The sequence below is a fragment of the Ovis aries genome, chromosome 19 (assembly GCF_016772045.2).
Source record: "Ovis aries strain OAR_USU_Benz2616 breed Rambouillet chromosome 19, ARS-UI_Ramb_v3.0, whole genome shotgun sequence".
NCBI classification, from domain to species: Eukaryota; Metazoa; Chordata; class Mammalia; order Artiodactyla; family Bovidae; genus Ovis; species Ovis aries.
In genome coordinates this window covers 19,490,296-19,515,741 of record NC_056072.1, presented here as the reverse complement: position 1 = coordinate 19,515,741, position 25,446 = coordinate 19,490,296, and the positions used below count along the sequence as shown (strand labels likewise).

The 25,446-nt window shown below is 40.3% G+C and overlaps 1 protein-coding gene across 3 annotated transcripts in view; it reads left to right on the top strand.

Annotated features, from left to right (window-relative positions):
* The first annotated feature begins 423 nt into the window (after positions 1-423).
* Positions 424-25,446, top strand: part of GRM7 (glutamate metabotropic receptor 7) — a 942,724-nt gene continuing 917,701 nt past the window's right edge. For all 3 annotated transcript variants that reach the window (XR_006057020.2, XM_042235921.2, XM_042235922.2), the window contains exon 1: positions 424-1,213. Coding sequence is in view for 2 of the 3 variants with exons in the window: in XM_042235921.2 (XP_042091855.1) it covers positions 695-1,213 (519 nt within the window). In the remaining variant the exon portion in view is untranslated. The remainder of the gene's footprint in view (positions 1,214-25,446) is intronic.

The window sequence follows — 25,446 nt, the reverse complement described above, 5'->3', positions numbered from 1 at the left end:
TCGCAGCTCCGGCTCCGACCTCAGGGTTGGGAGCAGTCAGCCCCAGACAGCACCGCCCTGTCCCGGGGCCGATGCCACCAGTGCCTCGAATGTGTGTGTCAGTGCAGGCGGGCGAGCCAGAGGCTTCTACACTGAGACAGGAGCAGGAATTCAGCTTTCGCCTGCGACCTGCAATCCCCAGATTCCCTGGGGACCGCGAAACTCCCAATCGGAGGCAGCCCCCCCGCTCCAAGCCGCCCACCCATTCCCCCCTTTACCTCCTCACGCAGCCCCTCCCTGCGTGATGATGCAAACCAGTGGGGAGGGCGGGCTCTGAGAAGGGTGGGGAGAGCCGGAGAGCGAGTGAGGGTGGGAGGGAGTGGGAGGAGGAGGAGAGGGAGCCGAACGACCATTTAAAGCGATAGCAATCCGTGCCCTCTCCCTAGTGCTGGGCTGTTGGAGAGCTCGAGCTGCAAGCCGCGGAGCTCGAGCGCGAGCGCGGCGCGCCGGCCGGGGAACCCCAGAGCGCACGGCACCCCAAGCTGGCAGGCTCCGCGGGGCCCCCTACCCTCGCCGGCTGCCCCTCCCCGGGCGCCCCCACCGTCCTCGCCAGCGGGAGCTCCTGGGCTTCCCACGAGAAGCTCACCCCAAGGAGCCCGAACCCCGGCGAGCCCGCCACCGTCCCCTCCAGCGCCGCCGCAGCCGCTGGAGCAGCATGGTCCAGCTGGGGAAGCTGCTCCGCGTCCTGACTTTGATGAAGTTCCCCTGCTGCGTGCTGGAGGTGCTCCTGTGCGCGCTGGCGGCGGCGGCGCGCGGCCAGGAGATGTACGCCCCGCACTCCATCCGGATCGAGGGGGACGTCACCCTTGGGGGGCTGTTCCCGGTGCACGCGAAGGGTCCCAGCGGAGTGCCCTGCGGCGACATCAAGAGGGAGAACGGGATCCACAGGCTGGAAGCGATGCTCTACGCCCTGGACCAGATCAACAGCGATCCCAACCTGCTGCCCAACGTGACGCTGGGCGCGCGGATCCTGGACACTTGTTCCAGGGACACTTACGCGCTCGAACAGTCGCTCACTTTCGTCCAGGCGCTCATCCAGAAGGACACCTCCGACGTGCGCTGCACCAACGGCGAGCCTCCAGTTTTCGTCAAGCCGGAGAAAGTAGTTGGAGTGATTGGGGCTTCGGGGAGTTCGGTCTCCATCATGGTAGCCAACATCCTGAGGCTTTTCCAGGTAGGGGGGCGCTCCCACTGGGGCAGAGCGTGCCGTAGCTCCCCGCGCTCTTAATCCTAAAAAAACACTGGCTTGGACTGGAGGGGCGCGGGGTCAGGTCAGCCTTCTCTCATTGCCGCCCTGGAGATACTACCGAATCCCTCCCGCCCCACGCGAGGAGGTACTTTCCCCGTTGGGTTCATTTCCCTTCCATCTCTCCCCTGTCCGCGCTCCACTCCATCCAGCTTGACATCCTGGATTTATGGCCCCATTTACAAGAAGCAATCTGCGAAAAACAAGGCGATGATTTAAATGGGTTTGCATTAGAGTGAAATATGGTCCAAAAACTGGCTCGTAAAAGTGCCAGGTTCCTGTGAGAGCCAGTTAAGCGCAAGGAATTTGAAAGATGAGAAGACGCCTCGAAACTGGGCATTTCTCAACTCCCAGCTTCTCGGCCCCACGCCACCCGGCAAGACGCAGCTCCCCAGGAAAATGTCGAGAAAAGATTAGGGAGGCACTTCTTAGACCGGAGGGCTAGGTCTTCACCTACATCCGAATGTTAATTGCCCAGTTCTCCCAGGTCGGATTTCCCGACCTGTAGCCTGTCTTTGAGAAGGCATGGGGCAGAAGACGAGGGGGACGGCCCCCAAGTGGGGAGAGGCCACCCACAGACATGACCCCCAAGTGATTTGCTCTGGGCAGTTGTTTGCACCGTCTAAATTGCATTTGCAATCCAGCCACTGGCAGGAGCTGGGCGATCAGCTTTCTACTCTTCCATTTCGGAGCCCAGAGATGAGCTCATGCTAACTGCGAAACAAAATAGCTTTCTCTGCCTCCTCCCTCCGCCCATCCTTTCCCACGACCTCCCTAACGCAACCCCCAACCCAATCCTGGGCTTCGAGGACGATTCTTAGAGTCAGGCGAGAAGGCACCTGGAAGGAGTCAGTAGGGTGCGATGAGCAAGGCTGGGCGTTCCTCCTGCTGGGGTGCGAGAGGGCGACGGCGAAAATGGGAGAAGGCGGATGGGGCAGCTGAGCGATGGGTGGTTAGTCTTCTGCAGTGCTCTCTCTGCAGCCTGCTCGCCGAGCCTCAGCCCCAGGGCTCGTGCGCTACACTGGGTATAAATGATGGCTGTGAATTAAAAAACTGAATTTCAGGGTCCGCGTGACTATGGGTTCCCTTTTCCTGTTTCGCGCTGTCTTTCTTACTCTCTTTCTCTCCTCGTGTCTCTTTCTCCGTGCTTTTTTTTCCCCACGCCCTCCTCTATTTTTAATTCCCCCTTTCAATTTCTGCCTCTCTTCTCTTTCTCTACCTTTATCTCCAAGGTTTGTTGTTGTCGTTGTTCATCTCTATCTGGAAGTGATGTATTTTTTTTTTAATGCACAGCTCTCTCCCTGCCTGGTAGTGTCCAAACTCCCTCACTCCCTTCTCAAAATCTTCTGTTTGACCCTTATGCTCACTCTGTCCAGAGAGTTGGCTCCCTCTCAATTGCCTTTCCCTAAGGGTGTTGGGTTTCTGGAGGGGACTCCAGATGAGAGTCCAGCCATCACCTCCATCTGCTCCCAGGAGTATAAAGTTTGTGTTTGTGCCAGTAAGAAGGGTGCCTGTCCAAGGCTGCAGTCTGGTATGGGCCCTCTGATCCCGTGAGCATCCTTAGTGCCTCCCCGGGATGCTGTCACAAAGATCTCTAGATGTTTGCAAACCCTAAAGTGCCTGGAGAGGAAGCCTTCACTTTGAGTTGATGTATTCCAGAAGAGCCTGGATTGTTGTAAGCAAAACCCAGAAGCAATTCCTTTACCTCTGAGGTTAAGCCAGAGAACCTGAGGAGGCAGTCCTGTAAGGAGGATGAGGCCAGAGGTTGCCTGAAAACCACAGAGGTGACTCACAGAATTTTAACTGGAGCTCTGGGAGTTGAAGGCCCATTTGCTCTTTGACATTTTTTTTTTCTTTTATTAATTATTTTACCGCCTGTTTCTCTCTTTCCTCAGAGCTTGGGTAGTACTGCAGATGGGCCTGCCTGTCTAAAACAGAGTGAAATCTGAAAGTCAGGAGAGAGCTTGCAGACCAGGCTCACAGATTGGATTGTGTTTGCTGAAAAAGATTCCAGGGGGAGCTGATTCCCTTCTCTGGTTTGTGGACCTGAGGGAGTTGCAAGAAAAGAAAACGCTTGCCTTGTGCTTAGTTCCCGCATTCCCTGGGCTGGGGAGGAAAGGAACTGAATGCCAGCGTTAGCAGTGTGGGTTGGGGCCAAAACCATTCAGAGAAAACGCTGTCATTTTTCTCTAATTTGCAAATTGCAGCTATTCATGTTGGACTAAAGAGCTGAGGGGAAAGAACCCCCAGTTTTCACCTGTATTTATTGAGAAGAGGCTGATAACAGGAGGGATGCGGCAACTTGTAGCTAGTGCTGTGAGCTGGGTATAAGCGTTAGTGTGGCCATCCCAGTTAGCCATTGCCCATGTTTAAATATATAGAGATAGATTCCGACAGTCTCTTCCAGTAGCCTTTTTTTTTTTTTCTTGCATGTGATCTTAGAAACTCCTGGCGTGCAAGTCCAATCACCAGTTTCCTAGCCTCTTTAAAACTGCAAAATGAATAGAGAAAATAGTGGAACACAGACCCATTGTTCAAAGGCACAGTCACTTTGGGGAGAGAAGACAAGAATGGTGGGTGCAGTCTTCTCTGGGATTGCAGAGTTCAGCTCAATTAAGATTGTCCTGTATAAAAGAAACTCCTCTAAATGACTGAATTCTTAGTTCTCCAGAGATTCAAGTTTTCTTTTGCCTGGTCACTGTGGGTTGCTGTGGGGAATATGCCAAACTGATCACTTGAGATAAAAATTTATGGTGAGATAAACTTCTAGGTTGGGGGAAGGAATACGTGGTGACTTAAATGGGGGATGCTAAGCACTGAGGGTTGGGGGAAGGAGTAAGAAGATAGTAATAGGTGAAGCAAATGCTGCAGCTGCCAGCAAAGCCTGGAATGAAGTTCTTGCATGAAAGTGAGGACCAGGGCAAGATTGAGTACTCAGATGTAAATAGTGTCTCTGACTTGGAATCCTTATCTGCTTGTGGGCCAGAGCTGAGTGAGTACTCTCTCTTTTCTGTATGCGCACTGTGTTGGTTAGTCAGTGACATGTCAGAACACAGGAATCATACCCAGTGGATCTTTCAAATCCAGGAATTTGAGGCTAATGAAATTAGTGTGTGGCCAGGGCTCTGCCAACTAGAATTAAGTCACTGCAACAGCCCTGCAATGCATTTTCAGCCTGAAAGAAGCATCAGGGAGGCATTTCTAGAGATTTGTTTCTGAGCGTGTACAAAATAATACTCTCCTAATGCTAAGAAAGATTAAATGTAAATTAATATTGACTATGAGTAACATATTTTTAAAAAATGATCACAGAGTGGGGGATGGCTTAAAAGTGAAGAGCTTACATAATGTGATGTCCAAAGAATAAATCTCCCCTGACCACTGTTTCATGGGCTATAAGTAAGATATATTATAGTGGAAAGTAATGGGAACGTTTTTATTCAAGGCTTCTCTGCTATTGACTTGAGAGCAAACACTCTGAGAGTATAAATTACTCTTGCTACGTCCTGACTCTGAATGAACAATATTTCATGTTCAGTGACATGGTCTAAGCTATAGACTTGGAATTGAATGGCATCTGTTCCAGTTGTTTTGTTCTCTCAGGAGCAACTAGATAGAACAAAGTGGTCAACTTGACCCTTGTGGCAGCATATTGCAAATCTAAACCTGTGGCCCTGGTACCATAAATGAAATGTATTTGTAAATTTGTGTTTTCCTTCTGCTCATTGATGCTTGAGTATAATCTCAAACTTTGGGGGCAGCATTTTATACATAAGTACAAGGTTTTCTTGCTTCTTTCTTTCTCTCTTTCTGCAGCTTATGTAATTGATAGAACTGGGCACCTAGGATAATGTGGTGTTACTATAGTGGGAATTAAAAAAAAAAACCTCTTACTCTTTAAAAAAATTCACAGATATAGGTGTCAGTGCCATTTGGAAGAGTCTCTATAACAATTTCTGTCTCCACATTTACTGTGTTTCGGCAAATTTACCTAACAGATGGTGAGTGGGCAATTTTTAAAGGGGCATTTTTTAAAAGAGCAGAAAGGGAAGGAATTGAGATAGGCACATACTATATCTAAAGATACCTCCACAAGTAGTTTATGTATATGTGTATATATATATATATATACACACATATATATAACCACACCAAAACATACACATGTATATATATACTTATACAATTAAAAAGTCTTTGGATATTGTTTTTTCTTCAAGAATTACTGAGATAATGGATTACTTCAATTTCACAAACATTTAGGATTTAGCAGATTATAAATCCTCTCTTTGTTACATATAGAAGTTGTATCATGGATTTAAAAGACCGCAGTCAATTAGACAAAGTGTACTCTAGTCTCAGTCCTGCCATTAATTAGCTGTGTTACCTTAAGTCATTCAGTTTTTCCAGGCCTCATTTTTCTCATCAGATATTTCTTATTTTTTAAAAATCCACTGAAGTTTCGAATCTCTATGTCACAGTTTGGTTTGGAGAAAATCTGTTCTTGTCCAAGCTCCATGATGTTGTATATCTAGCTCCAACTTTGAACTTTGAGTGAGTTTGGGGCAACTTTTTAATGATCTTTTCACACAGCTATTTTAGTTACTATTGGTCTAGCTGATTTCACCACTCAAACTTTTTCTTGTGTTCTTCTACCAGTGTGTGCCTTAGTCATACGTATCAAGGCTATTGCAGGAAAAATTGCCTGCTGGGTCAGCTTCCTACGTGGTCATATGACACAGGGCAGGGAGTGGGGACTGTGGATTTTACAGAAGCAGATACAGTTTTCATTATCCACGTCCTCTCCCCTTTCATCTTGCAAAACCAGCAGGCTTTTCTTGGAGAACTGCCAGATAATGACATCCTGCCTCCTCTCTGGCCCCAGGGATGAGTCACAGCAGGTGATTGGTTCATGTGTGGGCATCTAAGTCTCTGGGACTCTTCCTTGAGACTTCTTTCAAAGAAGGATGGGAAAAAAAAGTCTTTTCTCTGTGGAATTTCTAAGCTAAGGAGACATGTCCCTGGGACTCCCAGTGATCATCCAGCACAAGAAGAGACTTTTTGTAACATAAAGTCTTGCAGAGGTAAGCAGAGCTGAGTGATGGAGAGAAAGCTGGAATTCTGTTGATACTCTGGAACTCCCAAATCCAACTTTGTCTGAATATTTGGCAGCCCCTCTGAATTTCCAGTACTTGTCCCTTGAGGTTGTTCTTGTTTGCTTCTGTTTTCAAATTGCCTTTGATGATTTTGAGTTTGTTTTCAGCCGTGTTCAACTGAAAGCATCATAGCTAAAAGAGCTACTCTCCTTCATTAATGTCGAGTTTGCTTATTGACATTCCTTAGGCAAAAAATAATAACTGATATTTTGTTTCAGGAAAATCCTTATAGCCCAGGTTTGAGAAACATAAAACTTTGCATCCTCCCCCACTCTATCCAACATTTATTGTTTTACCTTTAAGCATTTATGGAGAAGGAAATGGCAACCCACTCCAGTACCCTTGCCTGGAAAATCCCATGGACGGAGGAGCCTGGTAGGCTACAATCCATGGTGTTGCAAAGAGTCAGACACGACTGAGCAACTTCACTTTTAAGCATTTATGATCATGTATTTCCCATCTTGATGCAGTTGAGAAAGAGAGCAAATACTTCTGATATAAACTGCAGCCTACAGCCCTCCTATTTGGAAGCTTTAGAACAATAGTTGAATTCTTACCCTTTAAGCAGATCTTTTGTTGATGTCTTCAGAGCACAGAAGCATTTTCATGGCATGATACAGTGCAAAGTACATTAAGCCTGCTCTACTTCTCACCCTGTTTTAACTTAAATAGGCAAAAAAAGAACAGTCTGAAATACATTTTCCCAACAACTAAAATACACATGTGATTATGTTTAGAAAACATTTATGCAACATGTAGTTAGACTAATAAATTAATGAACCTTTGGCCAATTGGCACAACAAATATAGGTGTTCAATGTACTTAATTAAAAAGAAGACAATAACCTATTTTTGCAGGTTAAATAATTACCTGAGAAGAGTATTGTGCCTGTACACTTAATATTATAGTATTTCATACTTGACAAGTAATTTTCTTTCAGTTATATATACTGCCAGATGTTTCTTGGATCAAGTTATTAAGTTATAAAGTCAAAAGTAAAATGATATGAAATTACAATGATAAAGGAAACATATCTCACTTTATGAGAAGTTCTAATTTCTTTTCAGTATTACTAGCAGTGACCACAGTGCTCATTGGAGTTCTTACTGTGAGCCACTGTGTCATGTACGTTTACTTCTGACAGTAGTTCTGCAAACAATATATAATCACACTGTAAGTCTGAAGAAAGTGATTCTCATAGTCCAGAGTCACAGAGCTAGTAAGCGGCAAAGTCTAGATTCATCTTAGATTTGTCTGACAGTGCATTGGTTGTTAGTGACTATAAGCACTGCTCAACTGTTGCACCAATAAAGAAGTGCTTAAAACAATCATAGATTTGCCTACCCTGGAACTGTAGTGGTTTAAAGATATCAGAGTTGCTAATCGCTTAACCAAATCTACTTCCAGAAAGAAACAACATTTTATTTCATTTCTTTAGCAAGATAAATTCTGTGCACTCATAGAAACTTGAGAACACAAATCCTTATCTCCAAAGAAAACATGCTTGTTTTCCATTATTCAACAGGTAGCCCTGTGCAGAGGCAATAAATATATAGTAGACTTTTCATACAAATAAATGAGAAAATATGTTTCTTGTTTTCCTGATTCAGTGCCCATTCATTATGGATTATGATAGTTCTTCCTAAACTTTATTTCATTCACTCCACTCTTTCTATAAACCTCAAGTGAGGGAATCCATCATTCAGATATATGTGTAATGTGAGGGGACTGTATTAATATGATTTCTGGAAGTCAGGTTGATAAAGCACGGGAAGTATATCCTAATAAATGCAACATTAATGTTTGTGTGGGCCGTGAAATGAAGGGTAGGAGAATTTTCAGTCTAATGGATTATTTTGTCTATGAAAGTGCTGCACATTAATAGTCTTATAATTGGTCATTTACAGAGTCTTCCATCTCTGCATTTTGTGCTTTCTTTGCTCTGAGGCTGTTGATTCCTTTTCTCATTCTGGATGGAAGATAGCAATGAAGCCGCTTCAAAGGGCTCAGCCTGCCTTTTTGTGTTATTGTTCAGTTGAAAATATTTCTATTTGTTAAAGCACTGTTTAAACATTTTTATTATGTTTTAAACTTGACTGTGTTCTGAAGGTATTAGCACAGGCAGACATAATGGGGGATGTTTACCAGGAGAAAACATGCTTTTATCAAAGGAATTATCAGAATTTTCATGTAGAGATTAAGAATCAAATTCTAGCGTTAGACAGACCTGAATTTAAATCCATACTCATGATTTACTACCAGCCTCATCTTGACCAAACAGATACCGCATCTCTCTTTAATTTCCTTATCTTTGAATTGGGAACGAGAGAAGTGTGCCTGATGGAGTTACACATAAAGCGTGTCTGAGAGAATGATCATACAGATTGCACCAGATACACATGGAAATAGTTTCGCATCGAGCTGAGCATGAGATTAGTGTTTACTGCATTTAAGTGCTATTGTTTTATTATCATTATTATGCTGCCATTAAATATCACTGTTACTTAAATGTCATTATTGTCTACTGTAAAATTGCAATAATAATTCATGATGAATTCTACTCTTCTGTTTCCTTTGTTTAAATCGATATCTATCTATCTATCTGTGTGTATGTATATATAAATATACACACATTGGAGAAGGCAATGGCACCCCACTCCAGTACTCTTGCCTGGAAAATCCCATGGATGGAGGAGCCTGGTAGGCTGCAGTCCATGGGGTCGCTAAGAGTCAGACACGACTGAGCAACTTCCCTTTCACTTTTCACTTTCACGCATTGGAGAAGGAAATGGCAACCCACTCCAGTGTTCTTGCCTGGAGAATCCCAGGGATGGGGGAGCCTGGTGGGCTGCCGTCCACGGGGTCGCACAGAGTCGGACACGACTGAAGCGACTCAGCAGCATATATATATATGTGTATATATATAGAAAGAGAGAGAGAGAGAGAGAGAGAACATTTTATCAGTACTACTCAGTGGACTGTGAATTTCCATGGTGCTGGTTAAAACATATCATTCATTGCATGGACTTGGTGTACTTAGCAGAGAGACTAACAGATTTGAAGTCAGCCATCCCCAAGTGTGAATTCCATGGTGACCCTTTTCTAGCTGTAGAACCTTGAGTAAATCAATTAAACTTTTTGAGCTTTACTGCTTACTAGTTTCATCTGTATATTTTCCAAAAATACTTACTAAGCTTCTTCCTTGTGCACTGTTCCACATGCTTGGACATATCAATGAGTAAATTAGACAAGAGCCTTTATGCATTTCTCTCTCTCTCTCTCTGCCCTCCCCCACCTTTCTTTTCTTGTGCTCTTGTTGATAACAGATGGATGTTATAAATAAATTCTATACTTTGTCACAAGTTGATGGGTTCTATGGGATGAAGAAAAGAATTTGAAGCCACTGAAGAGCCTTGGTTGGGAATGCTAGAGGGGTGTACAGGTGGGTTCTATTTTTAAATAGGGTAGTCAGGCTGGATTTCATAAGTTGACATTTGAGCCAAGACTTGAAATGAGGGAGTTGTCATAATGCATTAGGGGGGGCCACTCCCTGGAAGCGGGAACATTTGGTGCCCAAACTCTGAGGCATAAATATGCCTGGCAGGCTGGGGGAATATCAAGGAGGCCGCCCAGCTGACTTAGTCAGTGGGGAGGAAGGGGCAGCAGGAGGACTTGAGGTCAGATCACTGAACAGGGTGAGTCCTGGGAGACCACTACATGCATTTTGTCTTTTACTCTAAACGTAGGCAGCCAGAGGCAAGATTTAGCAAAGGTGTGACATGATCTGTCTCTTGTTTGACAAGCATAACTCTATCTGTGGTCTTGAGGAAGAGGGAGAGAGCAGAATCAGGGAGCCTCTCAGGAGGCAATTATAGCCTCCATGAGGTCCATGTGCCAGGATGTTGATGGCCAGTGTTCTCAGAAGTGGTGCGTTGGGAAGACTGTGACAGCATTTCCTGGTAGATTAAATGTGAGAACGGAGAAAAAGGGGTCAAGGGTGAAATCAAGATTTAGTGCCTGCACGACTAGAAAGGTGTGGTTACTATCACATAAAATAGAAAAAGTTTAGGGTAGAGCATACGTTAGGGGATTAAAGGTTTTGGAGGTATAAGACAATATTTTTCTTGACATCCAAGTAGAGGTGCTGAATACAGAGTCAGATACACAAGTCTACAATTCTGATGAAAGGTCTAAGCTAGAAATACATTTTACTAAAATGGAGATATTAAGGACAATTACATGGAAGAACTATTTTAAAGATAAAATGAAGTAATGTAGTTACGTTTTCTTAACACTTTTAACAACTCTTAGCTAAAATAGCAGTCTGAAATGAATTACCTATATGTTTTGTTTGTTTGTTTTTGCAGTAAAACTGAATAAAATGTTGTCACAGTTATTTTATTAGTAATAATATTTGTGACATAGTTGTTTTAGTTAAGACACCATGACTACAAACATTTAGAATAAACCTTTCAGTCTCCAAATTTTCACTGCTGCTAAGTCACTTCAGTTGTGTCCGACTCTGTGCGACCCCATAGACGGCAGCCCACCAGGCTCCCCTGTCCTTGGGATTCTCCAGGCAAGAACACTGGAGTGGGTTGCCATTTCCTTCTCCAATTCATGAAAGTGAAAAGTGCAAGGGAAGTCACTCAGTCATGTCCAACCCTTAGCATGGACTGTAGCCTACCAGGCTCCTCCATCCATGGGATTTTCCAGGCAAGAGTACTGGAATGGGGTGCCACTGCCTTCTCCACCAAATTTTCACTGCTAGTGTACTTGAAACTATGTCTTGTAACATTTAATTTAGTTGTGATAGAGTACCTCTAAATAGAAGTAATTCTGAACTATTTAGATCAATGCAGTCTTATATACCTTTTTATACATAATTATTATTTTATGATTCATCAAACCCACTTGAAAATTTGTATCACTGATAAATGAGAATTTAAGCATTTGCTCATATATTCAAGGGAAAATCGTACTTGTCATTTCCATTTGGGTACCAACTTTGAACAATTTTGGAGACATTTCACATTTTCCCTTCACTGTGCAATTGAAACATGACAGGGGAAATATTATCTTACTGGTTTTGAGTTCCCCTTATTGTTGATGTTCAGTCGCCCAGTCATGTCTGACTCTTTGCGACCTCATGGACTGCAGCACGCCAGGCCTCTCTGAGTTCCCCTTAGCTATCTGAAAATCCTTAAACCGACTTTGTGGCTTAGCCAAAATTCTCTTCCATATTCATTCCACTAGCAGTTATTGGTCTAGGCATGTACTTATACTAAAAAATGCATGACCACGTTGTCTCTACACATCTATAATTTTATGTTAACACTATCATTATGTAAGCTATATTTTAATTGTAATTATAACAAATTTTACATCAACACATCCATTTCTAGTGTTCATCTAGTGTTCAAGGAGAGAGCAGAATGTAGTAAATTTTATCAAAATATACCATCTGAAGAATAGAACAGAGGGTAATTGTCTAATTCTGTATTCACTATAATTAAGTTCAGTGGAGTTGGCATAATAGAATTAAGATGAAAAAAAAATAGACATTGAGGTACCATGGCTCCCTCTCCTAACACACCCTTTTCATATCAGAGAGCAGCAATGTAGCAGCTTTTTGTACAGAAATGGAGATGGGAAGAGGCCAGAGGATGAATGACAGGCACAAGTAGGGTAGAACCATGAAGAGCAATATGGAAATGAAATTTCGCTGTTGACTTTGGTGAGTGGGGGAGATGTATCAGCATTTGTGCCTACTTTGATCACATTTTCTGGAACGCTTAAGCCCAGCGTCAACCATACTGTCCCATTGTCCTCATAAGTAGGAACATACTGTTATTCGAATCTTTGCTTCCTGTTTCTTGATGATTGGTTGAGAAGATTAATCACAGGGACTGCATCTTGTGAGTAACTACAATGTTTTGAAAAGACTGAAATGTACTTAAGAGCAGTAACTCCAACTTTCCTATTTCTTGATCTTGGACTGTTTAAGTCTGGAGTGTAGAAGTAGGTTATGGGGGAGTTTTATTGGAATTTTTGGTTTTGCATAATGGTTCTAGCATGATGGTTAGGAATGAAGATGTTAGTTCAGATTCTGACTTTCCACTTACTAACCGTATGAGCTTGGGAAATTTACCTGATTATCTGAACCTCGGTATCCCCATTTATAAAATGATGGTAATAACATTCCATCATTGTAAGATGCTTTTCAAGTTTAGAATGAAGTTACCTATGCCAAGCACTTAATACAATGCCTGGAGCACACTAAAGTTGTTATTATTGTTATTATCAATATTATTATTATTATCACAATGCCAGGTACTATTTTTCCTATACCCTTATTCTATTATCTTCTGTCCCCCTTCATTCCTTTCTTGTTTCTGTATGAAGGTAGGCTTGTCACAGAGCATTTTCTTTCACTGATTCTGACCCCTAGTCATCAAGGTGACTGAACCTCGACCCTGCATTCATTGCTGTTCATTGAAACAATCCCTGTTTTGAGAAGTTGGATGTTGAAACCAACTGAGGTCAAAGAGAGAGAAATATTCAGGACATCTTCACTCAGGGGCTAAGGGAAATATTCAGGACTCAGATGGAGAATCAGGCAAAGGGCAGCATGCTTAATTTCCTACTGTAGTGATTAAGAACAAGTCAGACAGTCTGGGTTTAAACTCACTTCCATTAGGCTGGCAATGGGACCTTAGGTGCTTTTGTAAGTCCTATAAGCCTGAGCAGAAATCCTAAAGAGAGCAGTGACATTATCAGGACCTATCATATAGCCTTGTTGTAGTAAGTGAAAAATCCTTTTTAAAGTGTTCAGCACACTGTTTGGCATCTAGTAAAAACATAGTAAGTTGTAACTTCATTGACTACTACCACCCCTAATATTGTTTAAGTAGCTGACCAAATCCGAGGCCCATTCTTTTCTTAAATTGCACATAAACATTTGGACAACCAGCTAACATTTATCACATGTTGCTTTTATAGAAACCCTCCTGACTCCAAAGGTGCTTTTAACACTCTCCCAGTCAGAGCGTGTTTTGGAGATGGGATCAGCACAGCACTGCCTCCATTATCACTGCCGTTACCGTCGCTGTACTCCCTTACCGAGCGCTTTCTGTGTGCTGGGCACCACGTTTAGCCCTCCGTATACACTATATCGTGTTGCTCTCACCTCAGGAGACATTATCATCATCCCCAATTTTCCGATAAAGACACTGAGGTGTTGGAAATGTAAGAAACTTGACCCACAGCAAGAGATGGAGGCAGGGAATTCAAATCTCCTTCTCTCTGACTTCAAGAACCCTTAAATATTAGTATGCTATCAATACTACATCTTGTGAAGAAAATCTGCTTCCCTCCACTCTAGTTAGTGCAGAAACGATGCTCAGTCCCCGTATTCCTCTATTGCCCATGCCACTGTGACCTCAGGCCTAGTAGGGAGGAGCGACCTCTTCAAAGACAAAGGCAACCTAGTCTCTTTCTGCCTTTCCAGAATGAACTAACCAATGTTTTTTTTGTTTTTTTTTTTTTTTTTCTTTCTTAAGAATCTCCACGTGTTCCTTTTGGTATTTACCTTGGCCTTTTTGAATTCTGACATTCTGTACATGACTCATCCACTCTACCTAATGCTAGTTTATCAAGGTCAAGTATAGGGTCTTACTCATCTTGAAGTCCAATTACACCCCTGTAACATAATGGCGCCCCACTCCAGTGTTCTTGCCTGGAGAATCCCAGGGACGGGGGAGCCTGGTGGGCTGCCGTCTATGGGGTTGCACAGAGTCGGACACGACTGAAGTGACTTAGCAGCAGCAGCAGCAACGTCTCACTCTGTGCTTTTCTTCTTATAGGACATCTGCAGATATTTGAATTTTGTTGAATTGTTCTCATCAATACTGCGTTAAAAGTTATATAGAAAGTACTTTCCTGTCAGGAAAGCCATCTAAATAAATTTCTAGATGCTTCCTTTTTATAAGATGATTATAGAGGTTATGGATCTTCAGGTAATATCTTTTAGATTAAGATCTTCATATCACCTTATTTTTACATAGAGTGATACATCTGAATTTTCTCTGTCAAACCTATGTGGCTTCACTGGCTTATGACTTAACTTTTTGGTTACATCTTGTTGGCTTTTCCACTTACAATAATATTTGAGCCTGGTATGGCTGGGGTTGAGTGGGAAAGCACATCTTAAGGACATGAATTGGTTTTGTAGAGAACTAACATAAAAAACTAATGTTTTATCATATTCTGCAGAACTCATGAATTTTTTAAAAAATTCTATAATTCCCTTCTTTCAAGGAGTATAAAACCAATTTCAAAATGTTTATCCTAGTTTGTTCACTTCCTCCTTCTTAGTCTTAGTGAGAAGAGAGTAAACTGAATGGAGGGAAGTCATTATGACCACTCAGGCCACAAGGAAACGAGTCAGTGCCGGAGTAGTATTTTCATCTCTCCCCTATGCGTGTGGTCTAAGGTCTTGACTGGTTACTAGGTGAAAATTACCTAGTTGACCACTGCTAATGGATTGTGTCATTTAATCCCCTGGTAGTCATTCAGTGAAAGTATGTATTATTATGGTATCTTATGGAGCACATGCATGGAGCCTTGACTCAGCAACAGTTATTTGCTCACTAAAATATGGAATTTGGACTTGGGTCTCTGACTTCTAAAGCACTTCTAGTGATTTTTACCACTAAATTAAAGTTGTAAAACTCTATGAGAGTAGATAGCTTCTAAAATGTGCTCACCTCTAAGTTTTTAGAATTAAATTTTCATATGATTTACAGTCTTAACAGTTAAGACGGGTAGGAGAAATGCCAGCCTGTTGAATGGAATTTTCCTTAAATAAGCCTGTTTTATGACATCAATTCACTCATTCATTCCCTCAGTGTATATTGGATATTCTTTCTGTGCAAAGCCATTTTAGGCATCACAGTGAAGTGTGCGCCCCTTCTATAGACTCTCCCACAACTTCAGAGAAGCCTTGGACTGTTTTGCCATGTACAGAAGGGGGCTTGGGGATGGAAGCCTGGTTTCTCCCCCACTGATAAAACTAAGACATACTCATGTTAGTTCACAGGCCTCTTGATCCCATGGTGTAACAGTACAAATGAACCTTACCATTTTGCCTGCAATTAATGATATGAAGGCTTTGGATTTGGACATAGAAAATGGATGCAATCGTGTGCTTGTTGGTTATATATGTATATGGGTATCATGTGTTATCAGCCTGCAGCTATCTGCCAGCCACCACTACTTTTCACAGACCAAACAAATACATTCTTATCTCTTCTATGGACAAGCTCTTGACAATATATTTAACAGTGTGTGTGTGTGTGTATATATATATATATATATATATATATATATATATATATATAGTTACTAGAGCCTCCCCCAATAAATACGTCATTGGCTAACCAATGGTTTCTCAAATATGCTAATGAAACCACCTTTAAAGTAGACTGACATACCAATGCCTATAGTAGACAGTGGCATTCTTTAGAAATCATGGGGGAAAATGCCACCAGGTATAAATTTTTAAATTTATGATTGTCCATATATATATATATATATATATATATATATGAGCAATTGTTATACATGTGTATATACTTGTTCATATATATGAATGATTTAACATTGAAGACATATTTAAATTTAAATTTTGAGGATATATTTATATGTGCTTCTGTTAGCAAGCAGTAAATGAAATTACTAGTAGATTCATACAGCAGGGAAATAACCAATCAAATTTAATTTAATAGCTTGCTTTTTTTGTTAAATCTATGGTTGTAGTTATTATATATATAACACATTTGCTGAAGAAAATATTTCTACTGCTTTTACACAAAATTAAAATCATTTAATATGGATACAGTGTGTCTCAAGTGTCTTTGTACAGTTTTGATCTTTAATATCATCAGAAGTAATAGAATTAGAAACATGCCCCCAAAACCATGTAAAGGAATAATTGCCTTCATTTCCCTTATATTTTTGAGAGTTCTGAAAAATAAAATATTTATTTTATTATCTATCTAAGGATAGCAACTAGGAAAACAAATTTTCTTTTAAAAGTCAATATTAAAATATGTTATTCAAGATGATCAAAACTAAGGAAGTGGTGAAGAAATTCAAAATCTTAAACTGTACAATGGTGCTTTTTTATGAATCTGTAGTACTTCTTCGGAGAAGGCAACGGCACCCCACTCCAGTACTCTTGCCTGGAAAATCCCATGGACGGAGGAGCCTGGTAGGCTGCAGTCCATGGGGTCGCCAAGAGTCGGACGTTACTGAGCGACTTCACTTTCACTTTTCACTTTCATACATTGGAGAAGGAAATGGCAGCCCACTCCAGTGTTCTTGCTTGGAGAATCCCAGGGACAGGGGAGCCTGGTGGGCTGCCGTCTATGGGGTCACACACAGTCGGACATGGCTGAAGTGACTTAGCTTAGCAGTACTTCTTCTGAAGGAATTAATCTTTTTAAAATTTATTTTTATTGATGTATGATGTGTTAATTACTGATATAAAATGACTCAGCTATACATAGATATATATATGTATACATTCTTTTTCATATTATTCTCTATTATGTTTTATCATAGGATATTAAATAGAGTTAGTTCCCTGTGCTATACAGTAGGACCTTGTTGTTTATCCTTCGTATATATAATAGTTTGCATAAGATAATCCCAAACTCCCAATTCATCCTTCCCCCATGACCCTCTCCCTAGGCAACCAACAGTCTACTCTCTATATCCCTGATTCTGTTTCATAGAGAGGTTGCTGCTGCTACTGCTAAGTTGCTTCAGTCGTGTCCAACTCCGTGCGACCCCGCAGACAGCAGCCCACCAGGCTCCACTGTCCCTGGGATTCTCCAGGCAAGAACACTGGAGTGGGTTGCCATTTCCTTCTCCAATGCATGAAAGTGAAAAGTGAAAGTGAAGTCGGGCAGTTGTGTCCGACTCGTAGCAACCTCACGGACTGCAGCCTACCGGGCTCCTCCGCCCATGGGATTTTCCAGGCAAGAGTACTGGAGTGGGTTGCCATTGCCTTCTCCGGAGATTAATTTGTGTTATATTTTAGATTCCACATATAAGTAATATCATATGGTATTTGTCTTTCTCTTTCTGACTTACTTCACTTAGTATGATAATCTCATTGCATCTTTGTTCCTATGAGTGGGATTGTTTCACTCTTTTTCATGGCTGAGTAGTACTCCATTGCATATATATACCCCATGTTCTTCCTCCATTCATCTTTCAGTAGACATTTAGGTTGCTTCCACAGCTTGGCTATTGTGAATAGTGCTGCTGTGAGCATAGGTGCAGGTTATCTTTTCAGACAGACTTTTTTTCTGGGTACATGCCCAGGGGTGAGCTTGTTGATTCATATGGCAACTCTATTTTTAGATTTATGAGGAATCTCCATACTTTTTTCCACAATGGTTGCACTAACTTACTATTCTACCAACAGTGTAGGAGGGTTTCCATTTCTCCACACCCTCTCCAGCATTTGTTATTTGTAGACTTTTTAATGATGGCCATTCTGACTGCTGTAGGGTGGTACCTCATTGTAGTTTTAATTTGCATTTCTCTGATAATTAGTGATGCTGAGCATGTTTTCATCTGTATTCCTCTTATAGAGAAGAAATGTCTATTTAGGTCTTCTGCCCATTTTTTGATTGGGTTTTGTTTTTATTTTGTCAAAACGTATGAGCTCTTTGTGTATTTTGAAAATTAAGCCTTGTCAGTTGCATTGTTTGCAAATATTTTCTCCCATTGTGTAGGCTGTCTTTTAGTTTTATTTGCAGTTTTCTTTGCTGTGCAAAAACTTGTAAACTTGATTATGTCATTTTTTTTCATTTGCTTATTTTTGTTTTTATTTCTATTGCCCTGGGAGACTGACCCAAGAAAACATTGGTACAATTTATGTCAGAGAAGGTTTTGCCTATGTTCTCTTCAATGAGTTTATGACTTCATGTCTTATGTTTAAGTCTTTAAGCCATTTGGAGTTTATTTCCATTCGTGGTGAAAGTGTGTATTCTAACTTAATTGATTTACAACTTTTTCAACACCACTTGCTGAAGAGACCATCGTTTTCCCATTTTATATTCTTATCTCCTTTGTTGAAGATTAATTGGCTGTGGGTGTGTGTTCATTTCTGGTTTATTTATGTCTATTTTTGTGCTAATGCTACACTGTTTTGATTAGTGTAGCTTTGTAGTACTGTCTGAAGTCTGGGATGGTGATGCCTTCTGCCTTGTTCTTTTTCTTCAGGATTACTTTGGCAATTATATGCCTTTTATGATTCCATATTACTCTTAGGATTATTTATTCTAGTTCTGTGAAAATTTCATGGGTGATCTGATAGGGATTACATTAAATCTGTAGATTACTTTGGGTAGTATGGCCATTTTAACAATATTAATTCTTCCAATCCAAGAGCATGGGATATCTTTCCATTTCTTTAAATCATTTTCAATTTCCTTTATTAATGTGTTATAGTTTTCAGCATATAAATCTTTCACCTCCTTGGTATTTTATATCTGGGGTTGTGATTTTAAAAGCTATCATTTCTCTACATTTACATCCCTTTTCTGATATTTCCTTGTTGGTGCAAAGAAATGCAACCTATTTCTGTATGTTAATCTTGTATCCATTTACCTTCCTGAAATTAGTCATCAGTTCTAGTACTTTTGTGTGGTGTCTTTAGGGTGCTCTATATGTTGTGGGTTTTCTATATGTTGTGTGGTGTCTTCAGGGTTTTCTGTATATTGTACCATATCATCTGCATATAATGACATTTTTTCCTCTTCCTGAAGGAATTCATCTTTAAGTTCTACTAAGAGTTTTGGGATATCTGTTTAATGAGCCACTACTCTGTGCCTGAAAACGCTCTTTACACTAGAAATTCTAGAATTAGCATAATAAAAACAATAATGCAGATAACAGTAAAAAGCGTTCACAAACCTTTCTTGCAAAGAAGTAAAGTCACCAGGGACAGGGGGGAAAACAAGTGAATCACACATTCAAAATGGCAGCAATTCTCAAACATTAATGTGCTGAAGAATCCTAACAGGCATGTTAACCGGGGAAATTACAAGACCCCTTCTCTAACTGATCAGGTGTAAAGTCCCATAACTCTCCTTTTGGTGAATGCATTTGGGAGAGTCTCAGACAGTGTTCTCAGTTGTCATCAGCCTTCAGTGTGTATCAAATTCACCTGAGAGTGTTATCACAACACAGGTTGCTGAGATCCAGTGCCAGAGTTCTAACCAGTTTCCAGATGGGGCTGATATTATTGGCCCAGGGACACATATTGAGAACCACCTTTCAAAACTCTGCAGTATGGGATGGTATGTGTTGTGAATGAGACAGGCAGAGAACCATAGGAGAGCAGAGGGGCTTTGCTCCAAATTAGCCAAAGGTAAAATCAGTAGCTAGAATTGGTAGACCCAAGAAAAGTTATCAGAATTTTACCTGCATTTGCTCATTTAATCCTTTCACTAAGGCACACAGGTACTACTTAGTTTTCCTGTTTATAAGAGAATCCAGAGGAGGCAATTACTTTGCCTGAGTCCTAAACTGGTAAGTAACAGGTTAAGAATTCAAGTCTAGGAAGTCTGATTCCAGAGCCCACACCCTTAACTGTTCTGCATGTAGAGAGGGGTAAAAAGTTGTCACTGGGGGCTTCCTGGGACACTGGTCTCTGAGTATAGATAGAAGGATGAATGGACATAAATATTACTGTTTGTGTGTGTGCGTGTGTGGGGGGCAGCAGTCACGGGATGAAGTATCAGGACTTCCAGAAAAGAGCCCTCCCCACACATCTAGCCTAAGCAAGTCTACTTATCAGGAGTCTGGAACAGGAGTATGACTGTGGGGTACTGAGAAGGGTTCTAGAAACCCAAGGTTAGAATTCCCTATCAGTTCGTAACTAACAGAAAGTGGATGAATGACTTGTCTTACTTTCTACATGTAGCTGGAAGCTTGGATACAGTCCCTATAGTGTTTGTCCAGCTGCTGAGGAATGTCACCAGGGGACTGAGTTGCTTAGATATTCCAGCTCCCATATCTGTAGCATGTCCTTGTGGTCCACATAGTTTCAAAGGGACTCCGGAATCTCTAAGACTGTTCCAGCCATTCGAGCAGGATGAAAGAAAAGTGAAAAAGAAATTAAGTAATATTAAAAAAAAAAAAAGGCAGTGTCTAAATCAGGGAGCAAATTACTTGCCGCAAATGATCAGCAGACTTCCTCTTAGAGATATCTCAGCTAGGGCTTTAACTGGCCAGCATAGCCTTAAGGGTAATGGGGTCTTCTAAACCAGGACTCTGATACTGAGGAATAAAAGAAGAGTGGCATTAATTAGGAGTGTCTGCACAGATTTCCTCCCTCAAACAAATATTATCCCCAAACTATTTTTTCATATATTTTACTTTAAAGAATGGAGAGGAAACATTACTTATCTGTAAATAGCCTCTTAGAAAGGGTACAGTTATATAATTACACAACCCCCTGGAGAGCTCCTTTCTTCTAAAATCTCTTTGAAAACTGTTCAAGGTAAAGGACGTTTCTATCTTAATTTAGTAACTCGGAGTTGATTATCTTGGATTAACAGCCTCTTTCTGCAGATGTCCTGTCAGGATTTAGAAAATTCTAGAAGTGGACAGAGAAGTTTTATGGTACATATACAAGCGATACGCATCTCTTTGAAATAAAATCCATTTAGGGGCAAAAAGGCATTTCATGTCTTTGCTATATGCTTTCACAAAATTTCTTGTCCAGTGCCATCCATTTCTCCCATCTGAATTTGTTACTACTGAACATTCTTCAGCACGTTGTCTCTGACACTCTCTTTTGTCAGAAGTGTTTTCTGGGTCCTCACCCTTCTTCTCATCTCATATTTGGACTCAGCCATCTGAAACTAAAGCAACTGTCCTGCTATGACTTCTCCATATCTTGAAGAACCAGTCTTTGTGGGGAAAATAAAAAATTTTACTAACCAAAAAGGTAAAATACATGCAATCTTTCTGAGAATTAAACAACTAAAAGAAACATATAAGCACTGGAAGAAACTTATTTTATTTTACAGATATTTTACAGGCAAATGAGGTTTAAAGGAAAAAAAATGCATTAGTTAAACTAAATAATAAACCTGAAACCCCAGTGAAGCAACACATCAAAAGTTCATTTCTTATTCATTCAGAAGTTCAATATGGACTTCAGCAGTCTGAGGGTCAGTTTTCTGCTCAGTGTTTTCACCTTCATCATGTAGCTCTATATTTGTCCTAAAAGGGAAAGGAGACAGGAAGTCGCAAGCCACACTTACCAACTCATTACCCTTCAGACATAAACTCTGCATGTCACCTCTGGTCACATTCTTTAGAACAAAACCATACCCAGATGCAAGTGAACTTGGAGAATACCGTGCCTGGCTTGGTCCTAGTGATGCCTCGCCAATCTAGAGGAGCTAACTAAAATGCAGTCAACAGCTGCTTGTTTCTACCACAATGAGTGATTGGTCTAAGACTGGATTAAGTATGTGTGTGGTACATATACATATAATACATGCAAGCATATATGTATGCAGCTGCGTTAGTATGAGCTGACACTTGAGGCTTCTGCCTTGTAAAAGGAATACAAACTGCCCCTCTTTCCTAGTTCACGATGACTACTACTATTTCCTTTCATCCTGCTAGTTCATCCTCACCTTTCAGTAGCACATGAAAATTGTGAAAGAAATTATTTCAAAGTTTCCAATGCTTTTAATAATAGAATACTCAAACCCTGACAATTTTACTATGTGAAACTTTTGCCAACCTAAAATGGTTAATTTATGAAAAGTAATTTAGATTGATACAAAGAAAAAATGAGCTAATATATGTATATTTTACATAAATACCCAGAGGCAAGGTGCAAAATAAATTGAATATTGGAGGAATTTAAATCCTCTTTGTGTAAATTTAAATATTTAAAAAAATTATTTATTTTCATTTTGTAATATAAATTTATTTATTTTAATTGGAGGTTAATTACTTTAATATTGTATTGGTTTTTCCATACATCAACATGAATCCGCCACAGGTATATGCGTGTTCCTCATCGTGAACCCCTCTCCCTCCTCCCTCCCCATACCATCCCTCTGGGTCGTCCCAGTGCACCAGCCCCCAGCATTCAGTATAATTGTAAAAATAATATAAATTCATTGCATAAACCCCCGAATTGAAAAATTTAGAGAAAAGAAATGTAAACTCAATCTCATTTCTGATAAATCATCTCTGTAACATTTTTGAGGTTATCTTTTCAGATTTCTTGTAACAAGTGTGCATATAAATACAATTCAAGCATAAACTATCTTTAATTATTATGTCAAACTACAAATTGGCTCTAAATAACATATTTTTATTTAGTAATATATTATCCTCATGACTCCATATCACCTAATAGAAATCTGCGTCATATTTTTAATGGTTGAGCAGCATTCTATTATTTATTCTACCAGTCCTGACTTCTGAAAATTTAGATTATTCATGTTTTGCTTTGCTAAATAATGAGAGTAGCATCTTTGTTCATTTGTCTTTGAGCATTTGTTTATTTATTCCCTTAGAATGGACTTCTAGAACTAGAATCGCTGCTTGTCAGTTCTGGTGCATACCAAAGTATTGTCTTCCAGAATGGTTACCTTGCCTTTTGTTTCCACTAGCAATTTAACATCTGGTAAGATTTCTTACACTCATCAGTACCAGCAGTATCAATACTGATACCAATATCAATATTATTATCAATTTAAAAAAATTTGTCTTTCTAGTGAGTAAAATATGACACCTGAATTATTTTATTTCTTTGACTGATAATAGCAAGATTGAACATATTTTTAAATCTTTATTGGCTGTTAAGACTTTTATCCATTTTTCATCATTGATTTATAACAATCTTTTACATATCAGCGTGTTTATTTTGTTTGTTATAAATGCAGTTTTTTTTCCTTTAATTTACTAACTTTTATTTTGTGTGTGTTGAACTTTAACATTTTCAAGTCTGTTCAAAATCCCTTTAATGAAAACAACAAACGTGCAAAATCAGTCATTCTCTTGCATTTCATAATCAATTTATTTCCTTCTGGGCAGTATGTCAGTCCTTATTTCACCTTATGGTTGGAAAGAATCTATCCCCTTTGAAAGGGACGATACTCTCCATGATGCAATATGGAAGATTTTATAGGGTGGATGGGGTCTGCAGAAGAAAAGGCCCTAAATTACACTCCTCTGGTGGTGGCCTTATTTATAAAAAATGGCATTTGAGGTTGTGTGACCACCATCAGATAAACAAAATTAATTTTTAGCATAAAATACTAATATCAGCAAGAAAAGGCCAGGATAGGCTGACAGCAAGAAGTGAGGGTTTATGGGAGTGAGGCACAGCCTCTGTTTCCTCAAAAACAACTAGAAATGTAAACTCTGGGGCTCCTCCTTGACCCAGTCAGCCTGTCTAGTATGTGTTTCCAGGGAGGATGAGTAGACTCGGAAGTCCAGGAATTCATCCTTGGTCCCCTCTGAGAATGAACAGAGGATCAATCTGTGCTCTGGAGACTTGGGTATCCCCACATAGTCCTCAAAGTCACGGTGAGACAAAATGCTAATACCAATGATCCTAATGACAGTATCAATGAGATGACAATGAGTCCTTTAACTGACCCAGCATGTGTCTGCACTGTGCCGTCCATTAGTAAATGGGCAAAGCCACTTGACAGATCTATCTGGTATAATGAATGAATCTGACACTCATATTTTGAAAAACTGAAATTGTATCCATTTGTCAAGCACAGTGGCTAGTTGCACTGCTTTATACCCCCTGACATCGCAGACTGTAAGGTGTTGCTGCATGTCACCCCTGGAGCTGTTAAAAAAACGGAAAAAGCTGTGTCATCAGTGGTTAACTCCTTGTCGCTAAGAATAGTAAAGTAGATTTGTATTATTAACAGTTAAAGAGATTATAAGTTCTACAATTATTATCTTCATAGGGCATCCAAGTTATTATAAAGAAATCCTAATATTATATTAGGACAGTTTTGAATGTTTTTATTTGATTAGCCATAATCTTATAATTATAATATCCCTTACCATTTTGACCCTTGAAACTTGGCTTCATTTTCTTGTAGACTAGCTATGTGATCTTGGGCAAGTCAGTAACCTTTATATGAAATAGAAATAATATTACATGCTTTGAAGGACTGCAGAAAGTTGATCACCAATGTTCATCATGTGCCTAGTAGATGGCATGGCCCATAAAAACTACTTGGCTAATTGAAGATGTTGTTAGCTTCATTTTTAATTTTATTTCCAAACATTGCTCTTTATTTTTGGAATTCTAAAATTTATTCTGAGTGGAGGCCTTAGGCAACTCAGAAAGTTGTCTGGACTCCTCCAATATTCTCCATATATCCCTTACTTCTATCCCTATATCATTTACATTAATGGAATAAATTATCTTTGGCATTGTGATTCCAGGGTGATGAGATGCTAGGTGGGGGTTCAGTAGACACAGGGAAATATAGATTTCCATGCCCAGTGCAAGTGTGGAAAAGGTGTTATTCCTGCATTATTGAGGAAATAAAGGACAACCAACTCGAAAGTAAAGGGAATCCAACTCTGGGCTGGGAGGCAAGAGATTTCATTTCCTGCTGTGTTTATCCTACAGATGCCCACAGGGACTTTTATGTTCTTTAGCAAGAATTTACACCTTATACCACTGTAGTTCAAAGTAAAGTATACCACATAATTAGTATCTAGTAAGGGCTGGAGTTAGAATAAATACCATTTATTTGTTTTGTTTGGGTTAAGCATCTTATAGTTACAGCATATTGAGGGATACAATATGGTAGTGATTAAGAGTATAGTGTTTTGAGCTAGATAATTCTGGGTTGGTGTTTCACCTTTATTACCTCTTTTTTTCCTGTTTTATTGTGGTATAATTGACAAAAT